This window comes from Sabethes cyaneus, chromosome 2 (genome assembly GCF_943734655.1).
Source record: "Sabethes cyaneus chromosome 2, idSabCyanKW18_F2, whole genome shotgun sequence".
Classification (NCBI taxonomy): Eukaryota; Metazoa; Arthropoda; class Insecta; order Diptera; family Culicidae; genus Sabethes; species Sabethes cyaneus.
The window spans coordinates 18,342,597-18,369,785 of record NC_071354.1 but is presented as its reverse complement, the minus strand read 5'-3'; the positions used below and the strand labels follow the sequence as shown (position 1 = coordinate 18,369,785).

The 27,189-nt window shown below is 40.5% G+C and overlaps 1 protein-coding gene across 1 annotated transcript; it reads right to left on the bottom strand.

Moving 5' to 3' along the window:
• Positions 1-332: 332 nt before the first annotated feature.
• LOC128738876 (cationic amino acid transporter 2-like) lies at positions 333-27,189 on the bottom strand. Its single transcript, XM_053834333.1, has 8 exons — positions 26,603-27,189; positions 26,427-26,533; positions 4,979-5,352; positions 4,636-4,920; positions 3,843-4,569; positions 3,578-3,768; positions 3,240-3,515; positions 333-3,105 (listed from the first exon to the last, which is right to left on the bottom strand). The coding sequence occupies exons 3-8, from the start codon at positions 5,220-5,222 to the stop codon at positions 1,319-1,321; spliced, it is 3,510 nt and encodes a 1,169-aa protein (XP_053690308.1). The 5' UTR covers positions 5,223-5,352; positions 26,427-26,533; positions 26,603-27,189; the 3' UTR covers positions 333-1,318.

Genomic DNA, 27,189 nt, shown 5'->3' with positions numbered 1-27,189 from the left:
AATGCATATTTTCGTCGCCGTAGCATTTTAGATAAAACAATTACATTCATTATATAAAACAGGTTTTTAGAAGTATTGCTAGTTAGACTACACCAAATCTAAATCTAAAGCATTATTTGCTAAAATGCCAATTTTACAAAATCTAACGCGCAGTTGGAGCGCACAACTATAGGCGCTCATCTTTAGTTTTGCTACGATGTTTTTTCACTTAGCAACCTAGCAATGTATATGGAATAACACAATTAAAGGAACATCAAACTTAATTAAGGAAACATTAGCGCAACTGTTGGTACAATATAATTGAATCGGAAAATTCATTTTTTCTTTATAAAGCTTCTCGTACAACGAAAGCAATTGTCTTGCCTTGTGACAAATACCTTGTATTTGATAAATTTATATCCCACAAGCATTAATTGAAGCATATACCTCAATAAACAAGCAAAATGAAGTTATATTGTGCTTAGTGGCGCAACTAATGGATCATCTACCCTAGTCTGTTTTTTATTAGGTGATTAAGTATGGGTGTTATGAACGTCAACAAGCTCTATGAACTGTTACAATGCAAATTTTGAGGAGATTATAACTAATGTTCAAAATAGAGTGCATGCAACGTTGGTTAAATTTCAAATCAATCATGCTTTCTTATTAATTATGTTTGCTTAGACGAATTATTCAAAACATTTGCCCAATAGAACCAAGGAGTATAACAGCTCCTCCCCCTGAGTCATAATAGTGAAATTAACAGTGTGAACTGAAATAAACTCCGTCGTTTTTCCGACTTGTTAGGCTGGCTCGATTCGTTACCTATTACGTCAATATTATTACCCTGAACCATTTCATCCGAGCACATCAAATTGATAAAATGTATAAGTCGGAAGACATTTCCATTTGAAACTCCATTTCCAAGGAGATGGAATACAATTTGATCTCGTCCCATTTTCAACTATTAATACGTTTGAACAAATGATTTTGAATAACTCATCGACAAAATAGAAAAAGATGGACCATTAAAAGTTAAATGATTCATAATGCTACTGAGACTCCCATATACCACCCGAATGCGGAAACTGAAAGGATTTTCGAATAATTAAACAGAAAATACAGGTACTATTGCACATATTTAAGAACTACCTCCGTTCAATAACTTATTTTGTGATTTGAAACAATGACACCAGACCGTGTGTGTCGTTCGATGATTACGCATCATAATTTATGATTCATAACGCATTCACGCGCGGAAAACCGAATCGTGTGCACATCATCATACGCGTTGCCGTTCATACTCTCGAGCTCTCTGATAGGTACTCACGATGAAACGTTACGCATTCGGTAGGTACTGCTTCGGTGGTATTGTTTTCTTCAGCCCATTCTTGAACTCGGAAAATGACATCCGATGTTCGAGCGAATTGCGAATCACGCTCGGTCGTGTGTCGGGATTGATTGCCTTCAGCACGTCATCGAAGATAAGCTTCTGCTGCTTTTTGGCGGTATCGAACGCTTTCGCCAGCTCCCGGAAGTTACCGGAAGAGGAGTTGTCCTTGGAACTCACGACGTTACCGTTGGTGGCGATCGTTGCGCGATTTCCGGTTGGTTCCTCGTTGGTGGTGGGAGTGGGACTCGATCGAGGCTCTGGAAGTGTAGCAGGCATGGTCTTGGGGCGGATTTTGTTGACCGGGCCTCGCTGCAATATTTGCTCTAGTTTGGATTTGAACACCTCCCGTGGATTGGCCGAGGGGTCCTCTTCACTGGTTTCCGGAGTTTTCCGGTCAATAGGGGGTGGTGTTTTCGGGTTTAGCTTACGGAGTGTCACGTCAGCGTAACCTGAGGTAGTGGAAACGGGTGTAGGAACGATTAGACTAGCTCGGGGAGATTTGTGCTTTCCGATCGTGTTGTATAGAACAGGATCGAATTTGGGTGCTTCAGGAACCACGCCGCTGGTTGGAGAAGGAGAGGCAGTAAAGTTTACGGTCGGTGTAGTTTTTAAAGCGGGGTCTTTTTCCAGCTCACTTTCCGGTTTGATGCTATTGAAAATGGTTTCGTTAAACACCGGAGCAGGCGGCACAACCGTTGTGGGCGTCCGATTTGGACTGTCTGTTTCACTTTCGTTGTTGGGCGAGGTGTCCAGTAGTAGCACGAAGTTAGGTTCACTGCTGCTCTTTTGTAGTTTTATGTTGTTGGCATTTTCATCAACTATAACCGCTCTGGGCCCTTTTCGTTTGTATTGTTTTGGTTGAGGATTTTCGAGCAGTGTGCTTAGCCTAGTCATGAACTGTTTTTGCTGTTGACTATTTAAGCGATTATAGTGCACATCATCTTCGTCGTCGGTTTCCAAATCGCTACTGACATCTTGACCCACGACGAAGGCGGCCCTCGGCCGTAATGATGAAGGCTCTGACGAAACCCTGATCTCCGCTTCCGGCGAATTTTTAATGCTAAGAATTTCTGTTGGATTCACTTCGGCGTGCACTGGGAGTTCCTCTACCTGGTGCTGCATTGAGAGTTCGTCCTCACGATGAATGTCGGCTACCACTGACTGTTCTCGAAAAACTGGACTAGCTAGCGATTCATCATCCAAAGACAGGTACGGAATTGAAAAGTCCATAGTTTTCTCTTCATCATTCAGTATGTCATCCAGCAAAGCAATTGCTTTGTTTGTCTCAACACTGGATCGATCCGAATCTTTTTCGTTAACATCTTCCACAAAGTAGGCTTTTCCGTTCGGTTCAATTTTTTCTGTGACTAGATCTGACAGTTCGGAAACTGCTATTATTTCGTCCATACTGTTTTTGGGCGAAGGCGTTCCGGATTTCGCCTTTGCTTGGATGTTTTCTTCATCTTTTTCGACATTTTCTTTACCGTTGCCAGCCGATGGGATAAGGTTGAACTGTTTCTCCTCAGTTCCGTTGATGGCATCGCTCAAGTTTCGGGAATAGAATCCATTTGATGTCACGGTGTTTTCTTCAGTCTCTACAAAGCCACCATTTTCTATTCCCTCTGAGCGCATTCGGTCTCCCGTTTTACTTTCTCGACAATTGACCTCGTCGTTTGTTTTGCTTTTGTCGCTATTACTGCCACAATAGACACATATCAAATAAATCGGTAGACCTGATTTTCGGATATTGGCGAAAGATACGGGAGTACGGATTAGTCTACATATGAGCATGCATCATGCACTACATCTACATGGTGTAATTAGTTTGGTTAGCGTAGATTTATGATAGGGACGAAGATTGACTTACCAATTCCCATCCAGATCCCGAAGCGGATCCATGTGTAGACATCCAACATCAGCATTAGATAGATGTTGACGAAAATACTGATTGCAGGTAGCAGCGGAACCAGTGGCACTTTGAATGGTGCGTCAGCCGTTTCTCGGGGCTGGATCGACATCAGCAGTAGAACGATTAGAAGTAATCCCAACAGAGTGCCGGCTAGTGTCAAAGCCCATGGTTCCAAGTCGTAAAGTGATTGCTTAGCGTAGTATATAGTGAGCGAAAGTGCAAGCGACACAAGACCTGCAAACAATGTTGGTTAATAATGTTCCAAATCGTTGACTAAAGGGTTAAGCAATACTCACAGTAAAGCGTCACAAGAATACCCACAACGCTAGTGGAAATATGAGAAGGTATCCTAACGCAGGACACATTGAAGAGCTGTTTGATGAATGCCGAACCGGTTAGTCGGCTTCCGGGTTTCAGCAAATTTGATGATTCGTAAGTTTGTTTGCTCGTAGAAGGGATCGAGTTGTCAATTTGTTCTTCCGAAAATCTGAAGAATTTCAACCATGAAGTGAAGATCCTTAGTACACTATGAAAAGTTTATTGATTAACAAATGTCTTTACCTGAGAATGAGTATTGAGATCGCCACAACTGTGTACGCCATAAGTGTACCAATCGAGAGCATATTGACTAGAGCTTTCAGATCGAACAATCCGGCCATTGTACCGGTGAGAAGGGCAGCGCAAAGTGTGCCAAAGACCGGAGTCTTGTGTCGTGGACTGATTTCTCCCAAAGCCCGAAAAATTAGACCATCTTGGGCCATAGCGTAGATGATTCTAGGCTGCGGGAACATGGCCCCGAACAGACTTGCTACCAAGCCGATAATTCCTCCGATAGCCACCGTCCATTTAGCAAAGGTCCACCCAATTTCATTGAATACAAAGGGAAGAGGTGCGTTAACATCCTGTAGATAGTAAGGCCACATAAGTGTTAGAACCGTAGACACTCCGAAGTATGCTAGGAAAATAGTGCACAGCGAAAACAGAATTGCTCTGGGAATAGCTTTACGTGGGTTGCGAACTTCTTCTCCGGTGGTTGCAATGCAGTCGAACCCCACAAATCCGAAGAAGCACGTGGCTGCCCCGCGTAAGGTTCCTTCGAAACCAAATGGAAAGAAACCTCCTTCTCCGACATTGTAGATGGAGGAAACGTTCATCGGATTGATGTTCCAATTGGCGACGTCGGCGTTTATAGCTCCCGCTATCACAACAAACAGTACGATTCCAATGTTAAGAATCGTAAAGAAGTTGTTCACCATTGTTGATTTTTTCAGGCCAAAGGCCAGTGCGACTGTTAGTAATGAGATGAATTAAACTAACAATAAATTAATTTTCAATTATCACAAAAAAAACTTACCTCCCAATAAGATCGCTACGGAGAAACCAAAAAAATCGAAATACCTGGACATAAAGTCCCATTCCATTGGCGCGATCTCGCGAAAGTGCATCTTCATCGTGTCGTTGGCCAACGTGTCAATGTAGAGGCTTAAACCCCGCGACACACTGGCGGATCCAATTATGTACTCCAGCATTAAATTCCATCCGATGATAAAAGCCATAAACTCACCAATGCAAACATAGCTGTAGATGTAAGCCGAACCTGACTTCGGAACGCGTGCGCCAAATTCCGCATAGCAAAGGCCTGTGTTGAAGGATATTTTAATTTCGACTCTTTCATCAGCAGCATTTCCAACACTCACCAGCTAGGAAAGAGGCAATAGCAGCAATCAGGAAGGAAAGCACCACCGACGGGCCGGCTTGATCCTTGGAAACGTGCCCCGCTAGAACGTACACGCCCACACCGAGGGTGGCTCCAACGCCGAGCGCTGTCAAATCAAATGTGTTCAAAATCCGGCCGAGTTTGTCGCTTTCCGAACCGGTCTCGTTTCCGATGGCGAGTGCTTTCCGGCGCGTTAGAATCTTCCAGCACGAAGGCGCTGACATAGTTGGTTCCAGCTGTGGGGTCACAAGCTACCCCTCCCAGGAAGATGTCGGCGCCAGGGATGCGTCAGCTGGTGCGCGGAAGCTTTCCGGTGCACGGGATGGCTATCGGCGATAAGTGGCGAGAGATTTCCTGTGCGAAAGAGGAAAATATTATATTTGCGGTCATAACAATATAGTCATTAAATGAGCTGTTATTCTCCTACACCATCGTTGATAACCGCTATTATAGGAGCAACGATCCGACGGGAGTGCTATCTTTGACGTATGATTTACGCTGTGAATAATGTGTTTGACATATTTGAATATTTTTCACTCCATACGATTGATAACAGGAGGTAGCTATGTATTTTTGTGAAGAGTATTCCTCTATATTCGTTGGTTTTGCCGTGTGACTTCAACTGCGCGTGCTCAGATTAGACAGATTTCACGTGATAGACCAATTTAGAAACATGAAATAATTGAAAAACTCAAGATCCTTTTATAAAACCGATTAAGTACAGTGGCGTTGATACAATCTGGCTGACTGATATCGAGAAATTTTTCGCAGGTTAAGAAGAAAAAAGCGTTTGTTTGTAAACAGCTACTTTGCTTGATTCAACTGCAATCAAAAATGAACGCTATGGATAGCAGCAAGAAAAAACCGTAAATTTTCGTTTTCTAAGATTAAAATCCCAGTGAAATGGATGGCTACACGCAAAAGGCTGACCGCTAGCAATAACTGATGATAAGGTATACGTAGCTATAGCTATGATGTGCGTGAGGAATATAAAGATTTATCGCTGTGCGAAGGAAAAACGCAAGCATCATTTTCCGGTTGGCAGGTCCGAAAGCGACTTAAGGGTGCAGTTAAAAGCACCTGCTTGGTAATAGTCGTTTCGTTGGCCGAATTGTTAGCGTGTCTGTTGAATATCGGCATATATGTGTGATGCTGGCAGCACTCACCAATGGGATTTACAATATTTTTAATGACAGGACAAAACGGTCCATTTGAGGTTACATCACTGCGGACTTCTCGTAGTTTGTAGCGTTTATGCAATACTTTCTATTTACTCGCTTTAGCAGTTTTATGTTTTGTTTATTATATTTAGATGTACTTTGATATATTTCTTTTAGCTGCAAGAAAACAGATATTTGTGTCAATCATCTAGGCTAAATCTCGACTAGAGAAGGCTTAGCCCCCTGGTTCCGCTAATCCAGAAAAGTCATACAAAATGTATGACCATTCCATTCTTTTTCGACCAATCGACTGAAAATGAAATCTAGTTTTGGGATAAAATATGAAAATTTATAAATTTACATGACAGAAAAAGATACAGGCGATTAAAAAAATCAGTTTTTGACATACCCCCAGACAACCCGGAGTATCTCCGGTGTCCGCTGACTATTGCAAATTTTGAAATATTTTTTGGAAAACTAGGAAAATTTTCCCGTCAAATACAATTTGTTTCATCTAAAAATGTTCAATTTTGTAAAAGTTATGGCCGTTTGTATTTCATCAAAATTTTGCCTGTCCCGATCATTTTGTCTAACCCCTGTACATGCTAATAAATCGTATTTGATACGCTTAATTGGCATATCCGTAATATTTTGGAGGCAATATACGTGATTGGGAATAATTATAAGCGTTACGACTATATATGTATTTATTTACGATAATATCCGATTAAGCGCGACTCGCTTCGTAATGCTATACGACTTTGTGCTGAAAATCGTATGTATGTCAGTTATTATCATTATATACGATAGAAAATCAACTTGGGCACACTTTATCAAGCTTTAATTACGATTTCAAATTTGTTAGGAGATATTTACGATAAATTTCGTACATTGATATACGAGTTGGTGCTAGCTGGGTAGCAGGCGAGTGCCGGTGTAGCTCTTGCCGTATTAAGAATTCCTCTCCATTATACTCGGTCCTGGGCTACTCGTCGCCAATTCGTTGCGAGTCTTGACACACGCAAGTCGGCTTCAATCTGGTCGAGCCATCTTGCACGTTGGGCCCATCTATTCCTGGTGCCGGTGGGGTTCTTAAAGAGAATGGATTTCACTGCACAGCACAGTCACAGTGCACAGTGGCCGACCCAACGTAGTCTTTTTTCGATGGTGTACGATGGGAATCTGCCCAAGCAGTGCCAGCAGCTCGTGATTCATACACCTCCGCCACTCTCCGCTTTCCGTTTGGACTCCGCCAAAAATAGTCCGCAACACCTTTCGTTCAAATACGACCAGTACGTATGTCCTGCGTAGGCAAAGTTACTGTCTCAAGTCCGTAGTGGACTACCGGTCTGATTAGCGCTTTGTACATCGTCAGCTTTGTGCGATGGCGCATGCTCCTAGATCGAAGCATCTTGCGGAGGGAGAAGTAGGTTCGATTTCCAGCTTGAATGCGTTGTTGGATCTCCTGCCGTTGGATGTGCCTTGTACGTTCGTGATATAGGAAGAGCCGTGAAGTTAAGCGACGAGTTGCAACAGCGAGCCGGGCTTTCTATGGATTACGTAGCCAACCAAAGTCTTGTAGTTCGTAAATTTGTACAAAACTGGTCCTCTATAGAACATTAATTCTCCCGATAACCCGTTATAGACATGAATCATAGACGCTGAAGGAAGCTGACCGACGAATGTTTGGTGTTTTGGAGCGTAAAATTCTGCGATCAATACTTGGCGGCAAAATAAAAAATGGCGTGTGGCGCAAACGCTTGAACGTGGCCCGAATGCCAATGAAATAATAGTCAAAATTCTTCACCAGAGAACCAACAAAAAGCAATAAACTAAGGAAAAGACCTCGCACCCAGTGAATGTGTGTTGTCAAAGACGATGCACATTTTACTGGTGTTCGAGGGAATCGCAGAACGGCAGCCCTTCTTTTTCCAAATCACAAAAAAGGTGATAAATGCTACTTCACTAAATATCGCGGGAACAGATTAATGGATGGAGCATACCACAATAGATCTAAATGCTGGTCGCAGTGATCTAGTCTCCTATAACAAAAAAAAATCACGGGATCACTTCCATGCGCACCTGTTCAAAACTGTTCGAGATTATCGTTAATGATGCTTTGTACGCTTTTACATCATATTTAGAAGATTTATCCAAATCGTGTAAGTGATACAAAATGTAACAAAAAAACTGACAGCTTCCGGCAAAAACGAAGTTATAGTTAGTACTGCAAGCAGTCACGTAGCCGGAGTTTTCTTTGGGGGGGGGGGGGGGGAGGGGGGGGCCAAGCTATTATACAGTAAACCATTTGTTTAAAAATATATTTAATTTACAAGTTACTGGATTTTCTTTCCAGTTCTTAGTATATTAGTGATACCTTACAGTGATACAGTGATTCATTTAAGCCAGTGATGTCCGCATGTGGCCCTTTGAGATGATTTGTGCGGTCCGCGGACTAATTTGAAAGATGGTGAACTTAGGAGAAAATTTTTTGATGCCATAGGAGTCCCTCAGTTTAATCGTTATGCCTCGCGCATGTTGGAAATCTGGATGCTTTCCGGTTCAAATCTCATGGTGATTCCTAGAAAATTGTTTTTGTTGTCGCCTATTTTACATTTTGTTATGCACTGGAATGGCCAGAGATTATTGCGGCCCGCGGCATTCATGGGCGATCTGATTTGGCCCGCACCATGCCTGTACCTGGGCACCACTGATTTAAGCTTTAAGCATATCTCTTCTAATATGTCATGAAATGAAGCTGTTGAGTCTGGGTCTGAGAGCAAACTTATATAAATTTAAAAAAAAGACAGTTTTGAAAATTATTTACCCTTTACACTATTTTTGGTGGTAGCCATGGCATCGATAACTTGATCAGGATTTACTGGAAAGTCCCAGTTAATCGAAATTATACCCAATCCAGTGAGACGATCATCTTCCATTCTATTCCGCAACGATGTCTTAATGCGCTTAATCGCAGAGTATGATCTTTCGACACGAATAGTTATAACAGGCAAAGTCACCAAAATTTTCAACAAACGGTGCATGGTTGGAAAATAAACCGGATTGCAGTTTTCCAATACTTTTAATACCTCTGCATCTTTGGTCATATCTTTTAAAGAAGCGAATGCCAGAGATGGTATTCAGCCACTACTATCGACAAGGAAGCTGCTTGTTCAAAATAAGTACTCAACTTTTCCAAATCTTCTTCCGGCTTAGTGGTTTTGAACCCAGGTAGTAATGTTTGAAAGGCTTGTAGAGTATCCGAATTTTGCTCAGACCGCTCCGTTAAATTTACAATCATTGAATCCAGAGCTGGGATGAATTCGATCTTGTTGTTTGCCTACCGGTAATTCTCGGAATAGTTAAAATTGTTAAAAACTTTTTGTATAATTTTTTCAACTGATGTACAGATTTTATTAAATGCGATGTCTGCGTGCAATCGTTTGTCTTTCGATATTTCAACAATGTTGCTGACGTTTTTCATAGCAGAGATAAAATCAACTGTCTTTCTTTGCAGTGCAATTGAAGTGATGAAGTGTGAGGCTTAATAAACTTTCGCATACTAGTAGTGCTATAAAAAAATCGGACTTTTCAATAAGCGCAGCAAGTAATATAGACCCCGTTCCTTGCTTTTTTGGCATACCTCCTCCAAGCTTATACAAATTGGCTCAAAGAGCTCAGTAAATGTTAACAGACTGTCATGCCTTTCAATGAAACGCGTTTCACATAGACGTATTAATCGCTGTTTACGCGATTCCAGCATCAACGTACGAATCGTTTGCTGTACCCGGTCAACACTGAATGTAATTTACAATGTTGCTGTTACAATATATGTGGTTCAACAGAGGCGCTGGACAAAAGGAGGCTGCACAAGCCCCCCCCCTTATTAAGCTAGCGACATGGCTTGTGTTATTTTTAGACACAAATTGTGCCTCTTCCTTCGTCTACTGTAGAACCACCGACCGAGAAGTTTAATCTAACTTTGTTTTTACTGGCGGGACGACGACACTATGCAGGCCCTTGCGACTTACAATGTACTGCGTGTGACGGTGTTCGTCTGTCAGCGTGTTAGACGCGATTCTCAGTGCTAGTTGCGCCAGTGGTTGTGATAGTATCTGTAGTGGTGGAAACTCGAAATATTCCGTTATTTCTGCAGATTTCGGTACAAGTTTGATACTTACCAAATGAAGCTGGTAGGTCCAGTTAGTTCGATACTAGTCAAACTGTACCAAAATCAAAATCTGCACAAATAACGGAATATTTCATGTTTTCACCACTGCAGGTACTACCACAACCACTAGAGCAACTAACCTACATGAATTGAAAGGAATTGAACAATAAACTATTTGGAATTATTTAGAAATGTACTTTTTATTTGACGACCATTTAAACAACAAAGATTGGTGACGGATGCCTGAATGTATGTAAAGTCTCGGAAATACTAGGCGAGTTGACTATGCAGCTGCTAGCATCTAGCAAATGAGCTTACAAGCTGATCGTAAACTGCGTGAGTTTATGCTCAGCTCTTAAGTGCACTTGCACGTAGTTAGTCAATTCGCATAGTATTATCGAGGCTTTACATACATTCTGGTCGTAAGTATTATCGAGGTGTTACAGTTAAGTACTTTTTGTGACGTTACAAAAACATTTATATAGTTACATAACATAAATAATGGGATTGCTACATAAGAATGGCAATTATGTGACGTAACAGTACATTGCTTTAATGTTATCGCAATGTTACATAAACATTATCGCAAAGTTACATTGTAATGTAACAATGTTATGTAAAAAAGTGGGAGATTTCAACCATCCTGTTACTCTCAGGTTACGTAACTACAACATCACACCATAACACAGTTACGTAATAATCTGGTTAATGTTATGTAACAATGTTGACCGGGTAGCACATGGTTTGCACAGGGCTGATTTCGGAAAATGTTTACCACTTCGCTGATGGTTCCCAAGCAGTTTCTAATTGCAGGGATACCCAAAGAGCTTGACAAAGCCAAATCAAGCCAATGGCTAGCGCAATGGAAATATTTTGCAGATGGATACTTTTCTCGAATTCGGGTCTGAACACCACTAGTGTTTCCAGACATGGTAGTGGCGCCATCATATCCTTGATCAACGCAATTTTCCATGGTCAGTCTTACCTCTTCGCATTTTGAAGTAGGACTACTTCTTTGATTTATATATTGGGGTGCACTTTAGAAAAACGAAAAGGGAACATGTAACGAAAAGTGGTTATAGTTTGCACGCTTCTAACTCAGTTATCCGTTAATAGATTCTAGAGATATCAGTATCAATCGATTGGAAATTTTTCAAAAAATCCATTACACCACAGTAAATTACATGTTTCCCTAACAGACGTTTAATATTTGATAAAATATGAGTCGAATATTTAATATTTCATTATTTGCATTTTCTTGCCTTCCCACGTCAGTGCTTCCCTAGCACGGATGACAGAAATATATACGATATGAGCTATGGGTTAATCTTCCTTTGGTGGAAACACATCGGCAGGCAGCGACACATTAGACAGCCAGTTTTCGAGTCGATTTTCGAGTGTATTTGAAACATTGTTTTCCTTTGCTTCGGTGCGCGTCATCAGTCGCTCAACGGCTTTCGTTGGAGACACATCGGCAAGCAGCTAGCTTGCGACTCATAACATCATAAACATAAAAGTCTATCTTGATTACAGATCCTGCCAGTAGCGTTTGTGGGATAAACAGTATTCCCACCATTAATCCACACACCAATAACCTATCTGATGAACGAAAGTAGACAATGGACACCACGATACAGAAATTTGAGAATTCGAGATTAACAAACGGACCTTTTCAGGTCCACCATTTAAATTAGCTGAAGAGTTGATATTATGAATTTCTCACATGTAAGAACACAATCTTTTACCTTTCGGTACTCGCGCCAACTCCGATTTATAGGCATGCTAAAACGTAACAGAATTAACTCGAATACTAATGCCACTTGGTGAAAAACTTATGAAACTTTTTCCACCATTTGAAAGATCTTTGTCTGCGGATCAACTTTATTGAAAACAGTAATTTTATTTATTGCTGGATTCCCGAGATATACCGAGATAAAGTCAACGGTTCACAGGCGTTGTACAAAATACAACAGCGCGAGTAAACCTTCCGTTACTGCGCTACTGGGGAATCTATTATATGAAATTCGTACAAAAATCACCGGCTTTGGCATTGGGAGACGAATTGCTCTACATTCGTAGTCCTACTTCAAGTCTGCGCCCGTGCCACTAGGCATGGACCCTTGTACTTTTTTTCAACAGTTCTTTAGTCAAAGACTCCCTGATCATTAATATTGACAAATCCCAAAAAAAAATCAGAGGGGTTGTGTACAAGACACGACCGCATATATAGGTGACGCAGGACTACGTAAGTCTCTTTGTAGTGATAGTGGCCTGTATTCATGCTTGTAATCATTCGATTCTCTATGTATACATGCTATATGCAACATATATACATGCTACATGCGTTGTATGTAACATTTATCAAAGTAGTAACATTGCATACGTTCAATTCTCAAAAAATTGTGCATTTGAAAACAATTTAACAAAATCAAGAACACAAACTATTGCTTTCCTGGGACAACCAACTTGTTATTTTTTCTGGCACACTTCCCTAACACAGACATCAGATTGGACTAGGTTTAAACGCGTTCGTAAGAAATCTGTTGGCACGAGGGGGCTTTGTCACTCTCTCTGGCGTACTTCCCAAGCAAGGACATCAAAATGGTCTAGGTTTAATCGCGGCGTTAAGAAATCTTGTTGAGATGAGGAAACTTGGTCACTTGTTTTGGCTTACTTCCCAAGCACAGATATCAAATTGGTATAGGTTTAGATCATCGTAAAGAATCTTCCAACCAATCACGAAGCGAGAATTCTGGTAAAACATAGGTTCATTATTTTCAATTTTTCAATAGTTCAACATCAAGAATCCATACTTTTCTTCATTTGGGTCAATTCTTAGAAGATTTTTCGATCGATTGGTGTAAGAATATTGAAAATCGATCGGAAAACCGCTGAGCTATTAGCGCTCAAAACCTTTCATTTTTCGTGACGCTCGCATTTTTCGATTTTTTGGAATGACACCCTATCTCAAAACTTGCCGTAAGCCGTAGTCCTACGTCAAAATCTTCTCTTACGATCATTTTGGCTACGTGGTTGACTGCAAGTTGACTAAAATACCGGATATCACATTGGCGATCCTGCCAAATTCACCTTTCGGTTTGTTTGTGAAGTTGCGATGGTGAAGATTGCTGTACAAAAAATAAAATTTGGTTTTGCAGCACGCGCGGAGTGGGGGGGGGGGGGGGGGGGGGTTCCACTGTTTGTTTCAAACCAGCCGAAACTTTGTTATCCGAAAGACATTGGTTTGGTTCAGTTTGTTTGCACATCGAATACTCCCGTTGCTCCATCTGGTAGCAGATGTACAGATGAAGCTTTGAGCAAACAGAGTGCATGTACTATTTGCACTTTTTGTGTTCATGCTGTTTGCTGTTGGGGTTTATGCGTGTTATTGTAAAGAAAGAGGTGAACTAGTCATTGCTTGAAAACCTCTGAAATAGAGTCTAATCTGGGTTGTCAGAAGTCTTTACTACTAGCGTAGCGCAGCCTGATGAAAGTAAAAACTATTAAGAAGAGGTCAAGCAAGAAAACAACCAAAGGCCATGGCCTATCAAGGTTGAGTCAGGAAAAACCAACACGGTAGTTCAAGAACTTATTAACAATTAACAACAATATTATAAAAATCTAAGTATCTCACAATCTCACCAGTCAGTCGCAGTCGAAAGCTTCATGGGAATAGTATTGTCGTGACCCTAATTTATTCGAACTTAAATAAACGTCTGTCGTTCTCAACAATCTTCAACTGAATGACTTATCAATCCCTCTCTCGCTCTATACATTTGCAAGAACCGAATTTTCCCGCGTCTATTTCTTTCGTTCTCTCTTCTTCCTATGTAACCCAAAGGCATTGCACTTCTTCCGTGCCATTTGCTCATCATCCTTTTCGTGTGCTTTTTCGCCACACGAGCTGAGCGAACGATATTTGTTGCGTTGTGAGCAATATGTTAATGCACGCTAAAATGGTTTATTACAAAAGGTGGGATTTTCAGCAAATTTATTATTTGCATTTCGCTTACTCAATGGGATATCGCTAATCATTTGCTATAATCCCTACAATATTCCCCTTCTCTACACTCTTTTCTTTTGTAAATAATATTTAAAATGTTGAAGTTCACGTTTTGAAGCCTAAGAAAAGAATCATATCGAGCATTCGTTTGCAGTGAAGGTAATTTCAGATCTATGTAGCCATAGCCAGTATTATTGTCATTTCTTTCGTTTCATACTTTCTTTTCCATTACACTTTCTTCTCCACCATACTTTCTTTTCTATAATACTAACTAGTTTATCATACTTTCTTTACCATCACACTTGTTCATCATACCTCTTTTTCACCAGTTTTTTCCTATCCAGTTTTTATTCATCATACATTTTTTTATCATACCGAAGGATTTCAAATTTGGCAAAACACGTGTGACGCCTATGTTGCCAAAATTGAGACCGTGTCAAAATAGAGGCACTTTATTTTTAATCTGGAAAAATTGAATATAAATTTGTCAACAATTGATTAAACTTCATTAATCAACGATGATTAATGAACATTTGCAACCATTTTGTTTAAAAAAATACCGGCAAGAGAACTCTGCAGCAAGACGCAATCCTACGCCAATAAAAATATAAGGTTTGCTGATGTGCGACTATATTAGTGGTTTGTGTGCATCGGGAAAAAATTTTCGCTTCGAAAAAAATTTGCAGATACAAACAAATCGTGTATACGTATACGCGGCGAAGTGTGCGTACGGTAAATGTTAGTAATCTCTATTATTGCAGATTACAGTGAAACGACTAAATGCCAGGGGCTTGCGATGGATACCATACTTTTGTCGTCAACATCTCAGCACATGCGGAAAAGAAACAGCAAGTCACTGCATACGTTTCACTCGACAATGTTGGCAGCAAATTTATTTGTCAGGCGGGCGCTTTTTCTGCAATAGCGCCCTTCGTTAAGTCGACTGTCAAACACCGTTCGTCAAGATTGGGATAGCACCCTTCTGCTAAATGCACAGCAACTGCAGGGAAATATACCAAGATCTTGCAGTTAGTATTGCTATCTAAATAGAGCCATTGCAGTAAGTCGTAATAGTTATTATCAGTTGCTTTTCTTTGTCAAGCAATATCAATCAAATTGTTTCTATGCTATTTTCTATTCTAGCAGAATATTTTTAACAAATATTATGTGATAAAACCGAAAAGCATCAAATGTTATGTTTTGCTACATTGATGTAATTTTTCATATCAAAGTTTTCTGAAACTTTGGCATCACCGAATATTAGCGCAGCTGCTCTAACAGCTCTTGGTAAAAAAAATATAATTGCGCCAAATATTCGTAAAGTTAATTTTCTGCTGTTAAATTTTAGTCACTTTGCACTATGACTATATGTTGAATTATTTGCTGTTGTATTTTTCGAAATAACCATAAAATAACTCCGAAACTTATCAATTTGCTCACTTTTCTTCTGCATCTGCTGTTTGGTAATTAGTAATTTGACGGCTCGCAAAAGTTTGACATGAATCAATGACAGCTCGCTGCTGGGATTTTACTTGCATTTGGTTTGCAAGTTGTATTTCGTGTTTTTGATGCCATTTGCAATACCCTATGAAATATTTTACAATTACACTCCACATACGTCATCATTTTTCCGTCATTTCGAACATTTACGCGAAACTGATTCATATTTAAGTGTTTTTGGAAGAGAAACAATTTAAGTTGCCGAGATCGAAATCCCACTGTACTCGTATTTTTTTTTATATTATTTCCTATTCTTAGGCTGAACAAACGGCTCACGAGCTTACGTTCAAATGAATTAACAAGAAAGCGCGTTTAAACCAACGGCTCTTGCAAAAGAACCACGAACCAACTCGAAGGTGACACAAAATTTTGTTTGTTAATCTTAATTTACCGAAATATCAACTAAGCGAACAAACGTGAACCATAAGCCGCTCATTTAAATCGGTTCACTACAGGAAATGAGGGGTTCAAAGCCGTTTTGCCTGCCACTATTTTGTATTCAATTGCATTCTTTTTCCCATCATAGTGTTTTTATCATGCTTTTTCCATGTTTGTTTTATCGTGCTTTCTTTCCATTTTTTTCTCATTATACCATTAAACTTATTTTCCATACTATTTTTGTCATGCTGTTTTCTTACATCATACTTGTTTTTTTTCCATGCTTTTCTTTGCATCATGCTTTTTTTTCTCAGCATACTTGTTTTTTTTCCAACATCTTTTTCAGCATACTTTTTTTTTTGCTCATATTTTTTCCATTCAATCTTTTTTTTTTTATCATACTTGCATATTTTTTTTCACCATACTATTTCATCCAATTTTTTTTTATCATGCTTTTCCTCCCGTATTTTTTTCATCCTTTTTTTCTCATTCTTTTTTTTCGCCATGCTTTGTTTCATTTTTTTTGCATCATCATAATTTTTTTCCACATTTTTTACTATGTATTTTTGCCACGGTACACTCGTTGATCCTATTTTTTCTCATCATATATTTTCCCATCATATTTATTTTGACTTTTTATTTCATCATCATCCAATCCACCCCAATATCTCCTTTTTGCCACCTCAGAAGCGCTTTTCCGAATCAGCGTCCTTTTTTGATCCCGCGTAATTCGAAATTTTCAACAAAGTTGTTTTCAAATTCACCAATTTAAATGGTTCCGCTCCTGTTTCAATTAAAAACAATTAATACATACCTAGGAGCACCACTTTTACCGGCTGCGCCATTTGTCGTGACCCTAATTTATTCGAACTTAAATAAACGTCTGTCGTTCTCAACAATATTCAACTGAATGACTTATCAATCCCTCTCTCGCTCTATACATTTGCAAGAACCGAATTTTCCCGCGTCTATTTCTTTCGTTCTCTCTTCTTCCTATGTAACCCAAAGGCATTGCACTTCTTCCGTGCCATTTGCTCATCATCCTTTTCGTGTGCTTTTTCGCCACACGAGCTGAGCGAACGATATTTGTTGCGTTGTGAGCAATATGTTAATGCACGCTAAAATGGTTTATTACAAAAGGTGGGATTTTCAGGTGGGAGCAAATTTATTATTTGCATTTCGCTTACTCAATGGGATATCGCTAATCATTTGCCATAATCCCTACAAGTATGAGGCCCATTTTATGGATTTTATCTTATCGAAACGGCGCACGGCCTACCTGATCAGCACTTATTATTTTCACTCTTTTGTAAACTAGATTGATTTATGGATCGTTTCAAAAGTTGCGTCGTTTTTTTTCATAACAGTTAATTTGGACAAAAGCTTTAATCAAAGGTTTATTATCAGTTTAAGAAATGAAGCGATGGACGAAAATCTAAACACCCAAAGCAAATTACGTTTGTTTCGTTCCCTCATTCCTATTACAATCGAGGAATTTTCCAGAATGTTGCAAGAAGAACCGTACTTTGAATTACGCCATCTGACCTTGGACCCGCAACGAATGCAACTAAGTGCGTTGCATCAAGTGCAACGTTTCGAGACATTTCTGCCTCCCAGACAGCGCGACGTCCTTGCACTCGAGATGATCTTTTTGCGCTTGTCAGTAGGAGCACGCGGCCAACATACGATCAGCTTATCCCGCGCTTCCAGGCTGTTGTTTATTTTTTTTGTTTGTGTGCGTCCAGGTCCAAATATTATTCGGATTCGCTCATCAATATACACTGCGCGGCCCATGCCGGCACGGTTCGTTGCGCTGAACTGTGGTCAATCATATTTTGCGTACTTTTATAAATTTATGATGCCATAACAAGTAGAAGAGTCGAACGAGCAAACAACAGCTGTAATCGATCCCTTGTTTGCACGGATCGCTATGCGCCGGACGCGTTCGGGCGGAGGGGGATCGTCAGCTGACCGTGGATTATTCCAGTAAGTTTAACCGAACTCGGCCGGACTCGGTATCTTATCAGGGCGCACAGCAGTTTGCCGATGCCGATGCTTTGTCAAGTCCAAGTCCAACCGAAATCCTCCGCACCGCGAGTGAAATGAGGTTGCTACTGTTGCCAGTTTGGGGCCAACTTTGGTCGATCATTGCGTTGTTTGTCTGGCCAATCCGCGCGCAAGTAACAAAGCACAGAGGAATGTCAGGAATTTAATTTACACGCTTCGAAGGACCCCACACATCAAGCCCGGCTGGAGTTATTTAGGTTAGTACTGTTTGGCAGTCGTTTTCGCATGCGATTACTTGAATTGTTTATAGAATGTTATCTGTGTTAGACTAATGAGCGGGACCAAACCGTTTTTATGTTGGGTTTCAGCTGTTGTCAGAAATGCTACTTAAAATTCCTCTACTGTTATCGTTACCTAGAAATTGACACATATATGTAACAGATATAAGAAAATCAACCGAGAAACTACGCAGTAATTACTGCGATATCAGATAATACTAGAAAGTTTATCGTTGCACAGTGTGTTGTCACATCTGTACGGTTAGTAACCGTGCATTGGATTATCTACGCGGCTGGAGCTTACAAGTCAGCGTGTCAATAGGCGTCTCTTAGTGGAGACTACGACCGTACCGACTATCGTCTATGTAGCGGAAAAGTGTGTTTCCACTTTACAGCCAAACAGCTGTTTCGGAGTTGTTGTCCGAGCGCATCACTTCGAGCAACGTGACTGATTTTCGTCATCCATAATCGCCTGAAAATGGCCGGTTCCACCGGGTAAACAGCAGCGCTAGTTATCAGCGTGGTTTATCTAAAACGTTGCATAACTGGACACTTAAACCATCTGTGCTCATTCAATCGCCTTTTTTCGATCTCCTTTCTCCTTTAGTGAATGCCGTAGCGATTTAGCTATTTGTTCACCTGTTGTTGGTCGGTGCTTCCGAGACAGTTTGTTTTGTTATTTGGATAATGGACTAGCGCTCTTTTTTTTCTTTTGCAATTAATATCGTACGCTTGGGTCATCAATTAGTGATTTTTGTTGAAAGAATCCCTTGTTTGGCATATTTTGCAGGATGTTGAATAAGCACAACTCTACATAATGTAGAGTGCTAATTGGAAGAAAATCCCAGGTCTCTTGTAATTGGTTTAAATTAGGAACATATATGTTTTATTAACTTAACCTAGAAGTTTCAATTTTATTGACGCAGTACCTGCTCAACCGTTGTAATTTTGCTTCATATGCGGAAAACATGTTAAAATCAAACCATTAAATGAAAAATAAATCATCAAATTTACATATGTTTTCAAGGGCTTTTGTAACATTCAGAATGTATATTCAAAAATCGCATCATTGCATTGTGTGGAAAAGTAAAATTAGTTTCTTGCATGTAAATACAGAGGCACGCGAATTTCTCGAAACATCAAATCGAAACGATGAGACCGACAGCAACAGTAACTGCACGAGGAGGTTCTTTGCATCACGATGAATACCTGTTGCGGTTTTATTAATAAACACCTCAGACACTATTCACGGTTCAGTGAAGAAAAAAAACTCTACGGCAGCGAACGAACGAACATGTTGCACTTGCCATTGCGTTCGTTCGTTCTTCAATACAATTGAACTGATTTTTTCGAACAGTGACTAGTTCAATGCTGAATGCAGTTCTGAACAACTTGCTAGCGGACTGCATTTTCAAAGTCAATGAAATGTTTTGGCTACACATGTTTTGACAGGCAGAATACGCGCTACTAAGATGCTTGATAACATTGAGTTCAATTGCGGAGAAAGTGATAATTTTAAGAATTTGCTGCTTGTTGAAGACTTGAAATGAAAGATATTCCATTTCTAACGCGTTTAATGCAGGTACCTTATCACGCGAGAGGCATTCTTCAGGCCAAAATGTAGCCAGTTGTATTCCTTCACCTAGTGTTATGGAGGATCTAGACTGCCTTGAGTTGCTGCCAATCTGTTGCTGTGCTCCTAAAAATATTATTCGTTACTTATTCTTGAATAACACAATATCTATCAGGGTGCGACAGGAAACAGAGCGAAAATGTTTAAACTTTAATGTTGGCTTATTTTTTGTAAGTAATGACTTATTTCTGTTGATGGTGTTTATGTTACGACGGTGTTTGTTTACGTTTAACTTCCAGTGCCTGCATCAGACCATTGGAATTGTTTTATTGCAAATTTGTGAAAGTCTACGTCAAAGAAGTGATTACGAGTTTGCTGCTCGCGCAGAAGACAACGGAGGAGTTTGCCAAGGTGGTAGGATGTTATTTGGGCACAGTTTATCGCATCAAAAAATTTCTACAGGATGGTCCTAAGCAGCGGAAGCTCTGAAGTGAAGGTTCACGGTTTGCACCTACCCCAAATGTGATCAAATTGGTTTGTGTAAAGATTGCTTGCAACCCAGTACGTTCCATAAGGAAACTTGCCAAGAAAGCCAAGATTTCTGAAAAATCCATGCGACAAATCCACGGGTGAGTCTATGAGTGACTCGTTCGAAGAGATTGCTTTCTTTGTTGAAGAAAGGAAAAATGATAATCTTGTTCTTCAACGAAAAGCAGATGTATTAATATTTTTTGAAACGATGATTCTACAATTGATGAAGAGACGGTAATGGAAAGTAAATGAAGAAGGATTTTTTGAGAATGGAGGGGAAGAGTGGAAAGGAAGGGGGGGGGGGGGGTAATAGGTAGCTACGCTTAACAAGTTGTCGTTGTACACAAAAACCACGTCCCGAAAAATCTGTCTAAGTGCGCCCAATCGTAGATTTCTTCGGGACTTTGAGTTCCTTGGTGTACAAAAATAACTGGAGAGCCACGAATTGCAAACAGTTGCTTGGTAGAATCAAGAGATGCATTCGCACAGTTGACATGCCGGCCATACAACACTCCTGTTTCGACGTCAAACGATAGCTTCGCCGAACAGCCGATTACGGGCCGTTTTCAAATGTACACTAATATTTTTTCAACAATGAATAATTTTTCTTTAATTTCGGTAAATCAGATCTTCTTTCCAAAATTTCAGTTGTCACCCGTTATTAAGCCGGGAGAAGCCCATGGTCAATTTGTATCAAGACTGATCCGGCGAGAGGGTCATAGGCAACCTATCTTAAGATTGAGCCGGAAAAAGCACATGCTGTATATTAGGGTTGAGTCAGCAAAATGCCATGACCAAAGCGTATTAAAGGTGAACTGGGAAAAAGGAATGAAAAATGGAAAGTCGATGGCCAAAGTATGTTGTGGTTGATTTGGAAAATCATTTGTTGGGTTAAATCGGGAAAACCCCAAGGCCAACACCTAAGGTATAAGGTATAATATCATAACCGCATCGCAGCCGGTTATTAAGGCCCAGACACAACGCGTACGGATATTACTACGTTGCGGCAATCTGACAGTTTTTCCATGGGTTTTCTGTCAAATATCCGCAACGTAGTAAAATCCGCATGCATTGTGTCTGGGCCTTTAGAGTACACGACAATTACGGGGCTAGTGCAACGATCCTACTGACTCTATATAGCAGCACCGCTCTGCCGAGATTCAAATATCCGACAACTGGCTTTTTAAATCAGTATCGTACTTCGAAGCAACTGACCCGAAATAATATGTATTGAATTATTAATTTTACGCATGGGGAGGATGTGGCAAACTGGTATTCATACAATATTAGAGCAATTGCCTACAATATGTAATGTATGTCCGCTAAGCTAAGCACAGAGAAAAAATGTCGGAGTTAGTTTTGGCAGCATCCCGCATAAATGGGATGAGCAGTCAGTCGTAAGATGACTAACTCTATGAACAAGCACTGTGAAAATGTTCCAGTTAACAAATCTCTTCAACGATCAATTCAAAGTGTTCCGATTTGTTTATAGATTCTAGTCACCACGTGACGCGAACATTTCGACAAGACTGACTGACAAGTTGGATCCAGAAGGAGCTCACCTATCTCTCTGACGCCTGAAAATCTGGTGGAGGAATGCTGGTTATATAGAGATCAACATTATGTCAACTAATGTCCCTATAATGTGCAAGAGCCACTAAAAAGACTATTGCTAAAAAGCACTGAAAAAAACTGAGCAGTTGTCATCCAAACCAAAGTTCAGGAAGAATTTATTTCTTTGGTTAAACGAGCTGACTTCTCAAAGAAACGGAAATTCATCAAATTGGATCTTAACTGTTTCCCGGTCCAGTAAAGACTAGACTGTGGCATCGCACATCATAATCATCTTCGCCCAAGTACGACAAGCACAATTGTTCAACTACCAACTCAAGAGATAGAAGTTGTAGCTAACGATGCTTCAGAAGACTAGATGACGTTCAAGCAAACATCACTGTCCATGGCAGCTCCCAACTAGGCCCAGTTTATGTTTCAGGCATTCGTCAGAACCATTCATGATCTTACCATTGAAAGGTCGAAACCATTCAACACGCTGATCCAATCCGTACAACACAAATCCCAGCCCTGGTTTGAAAAGCTCCCTTTTAGATTTTCGGAAATTTTTCGGAAGTTCCCGTGGTCGGTGTACCAAAGTACAAGTGAATCGTACGTTCAGACAGTATGTCCCGTGTATTGTCGGAAGAGGCTAAAGCCTACACAACACTTCCATGCTGCTGGATGAATTAAACCTCCAACGAAGAAATCCCGTTGTTCTTGAGGGTTTGGATGAACTAGGTGTTCCTGTAAATGAAGATGCTCTTCCGATTGCTGCTAAAGCTGGTTCAGAAGACCATTTGCAGATCACAGAGCAACTAATTGTCATTCGTAATGACTGGGTTAAAGTAAATTTGGACGCCCCTCGTGCGTCACTGGTCCCTTGTGGCAGGAACTGGAACCATTTAACAAAACGTTGTTTACATGTTTATGAAGAAAAATTAGTGCAAGTTTCGTCCAAATAATCCACCACGTTGCGGAGCAGTACAGAATGGAACTTGAACAATGTAAAAAAATCTTGCACAAACACCTGCATAATCCAAAGTGGTCTGGATCAAAGTTGGCGAAAGTGCCAAAAATGCCAAAATCAACAGTGTGTAATGTTTTAAAAGGTTATAAGGAGAACTTAGGTGTAGAAAGGTGGCAAATAACTTTTAAGAAAACCGTAACTAGAGATCGAAAGCTGAAGGGGAAGATATTCAGATGCGTTAAGTCCAATCCTGGCATTTCCATCCAGGATATGGCTAGCAAGTATGATGCCAACTATCAAACCGAGCGGAATATCCTCGCTCGAGAAGACTATACTATAGAAGGTCTTACAGCGCCAATAAACATCCGAATCCGCGCTTGAAACAGAATTTGATAGCCAATAAGCGTGATAGGCTACTGTAAGAGGCTTATGTCTGTATCGAAAACCAGGTCTCTGACAAGACGCCATAAGAAGCTTATCGGTAATTAAAAACAGGTCCCTGACAGTAGGTCATGCTTTCGAAGCAATGGGTTGTATTCTCAGTCCCCTCACTGGTCGACTGCTGGACTGCTGGACTGCTCGATTGCTCAACTGGTTGACTAGACTGCTCGACTGGTCGATTAGACTGTTCGATTTGATTGCTCGACTGGACTGCTTAACTGAAGTGCTCGACTGAACTGTTCGATTCGACAGCTCGACTCAACTGCTTGATTGGACAGATCGACTTGACTGCTTGACTGAACAGCTCGATTTAACTGCTCGAGTGGACTTTTTGACTTAACTACTCGATTCGGCTAAACTGCTCGACTTAGCCACTCAACCCGACTGCTCGACTCAATTGCTTGGTTCGACAGCTCAACTTAACTGCTCGACTCTACTACTCGACTTAACTGGCCGATTAAATCGCTCGACTAGGCTGCTTGATTAAACTGCTCGACTGGACTACTCGACTCGACTGCTCAACTGAACTACTCGACTCAACTGCTCGAATGAACTGCTCGAGTCTTGACGCTTGACCCGACTGTTTGACTAAACCATTCGATTCAACTGCTCGACTCGACTACTCGATTCAACTGCCCGACTGGACCACTCGACGTAACTGCTCGACTGGACTTCTCGATTTAACTGCTCGACTTGACTGCTCGACTCGACCACTCGATTCAACTGCACGACTCGACTGCTCGACTCAACTGCTTGATTGAAAAGCTTGATTTAACTGCTTGACTATACTGCTCGATTTGACTGCTCGATTCGACTGTTCGACTCGACTGCTCGACCCAACTGCTTGACTCGATTGCTTGATTCGACTGCTCGACTCGCCTGCTCAACTCGATTGCTTGTCGCGATATTATATGGTCGGTGTTAAATCAGATCGGACCAAGTTGCAAAATTAAAAAAAAATAAGTTAATGATAGCAAGCGATCAAGAATTTTCTTAGCAACATTTTACTCTAATCAGACTACGTAAATGTTGCAAACAGTCGGAAGTTTTTATTCAGTCAAATAAAATCCAATACGACCATACATACTATTTGTTTCAGTTTCCGGCTATTACTTTTATGTACAACATCTTAGAGCTATATTATACAGCATAAGAACTCTAAGAACTAATACAAAGATTGAACATCTTCGCAAACACTGGCCAATGGAATGTATCCGCAGTTTACTGAATGCTGAACAGACATTTATATTTTCCGGATCGTAAGATTCGGGCTCAACCTATCCTATTGTACGAGCAAGTTTTGACGAAATTCGACAGATATATTTTAATAGACGAAACCTGCGTAAAAATGGATTTCAAGGAACTTCCCGGTCCAAAATTTTACATTGCAACAGGGCGTGGCGATGTGCCAGGCAAGCATAAGTTCGTGTTTACTGATAAATTCGCAAAGTAGGCCATGATCTGACAAGAAATATGTAGCTATGTACTGAAGACTGACCCTTTCATCACTTCCGCCTTGATATTTGTTCCTTGATGACATTGAAGGATGCTTGAAGAAACTGATTTAGCCATTCATTCGTAATCATAAGGGTTACGTTATATTCTGGCCTGATTTAGTTAGCTGTAACTACTCTAAAGATATGGTAGAGTGGTATTTTGACCCAATGAAAAATTTTGAGCAATTGTCAAACCACGACTTCGGTAAACGACAGTGCTAAAGAAATGCGGTCTCAGTGGATGAAAAATGCTGATTTAGTCGTATCTTCAACTGTGCAGGGTATGATGAGTTGTATTAAGAAAAAAGTTCGTGATTTTATCAGAAATGCAGTAAAATTCAATTATGTTACACTGTCAACTTAAAGCTTGACCGTCCAGTCCATAATCGTAAGCTTCCATGTTGGCTAAATAATAAATAAAACGGGCCATGTCACAATAGATCAAAATAACGTACGAAGTGGTCAGTAGCCAACAGAAGAGGATGTTATTTCGTCATAGATAACGCGAAATGATTAATGCTTTATCTTCTGTTGGAATAGAACAGTATTTGAAAGTTTATAATTTATATATTCAAGCAAGGAGCTGCAGATAATGGTAGCTACTAGCCAATAGCATGAATTAGTGTACAAACAAATACATTAAGAATACACTAAACGCTATCAGCTGAATCCCGAAACCGAGTCATTATTTCACCTACGCAAAGATCACCGCAAGCTCGAACGAGCGCTTATTATTTTTATATTTTATCTGCTGGAAACAATCAGCAGACGATAGGTACGGGCAAATATGAAAGATGATAAGAGGCAATACAAGGTCCTCCATACATGCACGAACGAACGAACGAACGAGGGCAAGTTAGCGCAATGGTAGTCTCCTCAATTGGGGACCAATTGTTTTATCTCACGAATCATTTCTAGGTATCATTTCTGTCTCGATACGTTGTATTAGTCATTGCCTACGACCCACTTGACATGATATGGATACCCGCCCGCAGTCGCAGTTTGATTGCTTTAATCACTACACTAGATGATTAAAAGAGTTCAATTCACGGTACCGTCGAACGGAATGCAAGGCTCTTATCAAAAACCTTGACCAATAAAATAAGCGAAGCATTTGTTCTAAAGAGCAACGAAGTACAAAATATAAAGGCATCTTGCAAACCGTACGTGTTTGTCAGAGGAACTTGAATTGGGTAAAGTATTGCAGTATTTTTTTTTGTAAAATCAGACGAGTCGTTTCAATATCATTTGTCGATCAGATTCACCCCAACTGTCGGTATTTGAATGACACAGGTCTGAAGCAATTCCATCAGCAATTGTTTTGAGATAACCTAGTATACTATCAGGTGACTAACCAGCTTTTACTTACCTTAAGTTTTTGATCATCCGCACATAATAACTTGTAGTGCAGATTGGACTTGTCGGTTGCTGTGACTCAAAGTAATTCGTCGCCTATTGTGGCCAATGCAGGGGATACTGGTTGACGATTGTCAATTTTCTTTAATCAAACCTCAGTGACGTCAACTGTCAAAAGATTCAAAATACCTTATCGCTTCCACCAGGTAGTTGTCATGTGTAATCACACAATCGGTAGATTGCTCTCGTACTCCGTCGCCTTTCTACTGCATACAACTTACGTACTTAGGTAATAACATTTGACTTTTATCGAAAATTAAACTTTTTGTCGACGCTCGATAATTTTTGTTATATTCATATGCACAATGACACTTTTTCACTCCCAGTATAATTTATAGACACTGCAGTCATCTCCACCTCCGAAGATGATCGAATTTTTGTTAATAAAACCAAAGCACTTAGGTTGAGCAGCTAACTTCACATTTCACCCCGCATCAGACCACCTCCTTGATATGTATGGTAGGTAACAACCACGAAGCACACGCAAAAAACACAACCGAACCGCTCGAATGTCTAACCGCAATTAAAACCTCTAGCCCGATGCACCGATCAAATGTTTCCACCCTATGGCTGGCTGGCAGGATGGTCGAGAACTATCAGCACCAGAGCACTCGTCGTGGTAGTAAAACAACACCCGTCGTCGGTCGGACGGTTGTCGGCAACAACAATACAATCTGATCCGACCGACGAGGCAAACAAAAGAGCCTTGGGCTCTG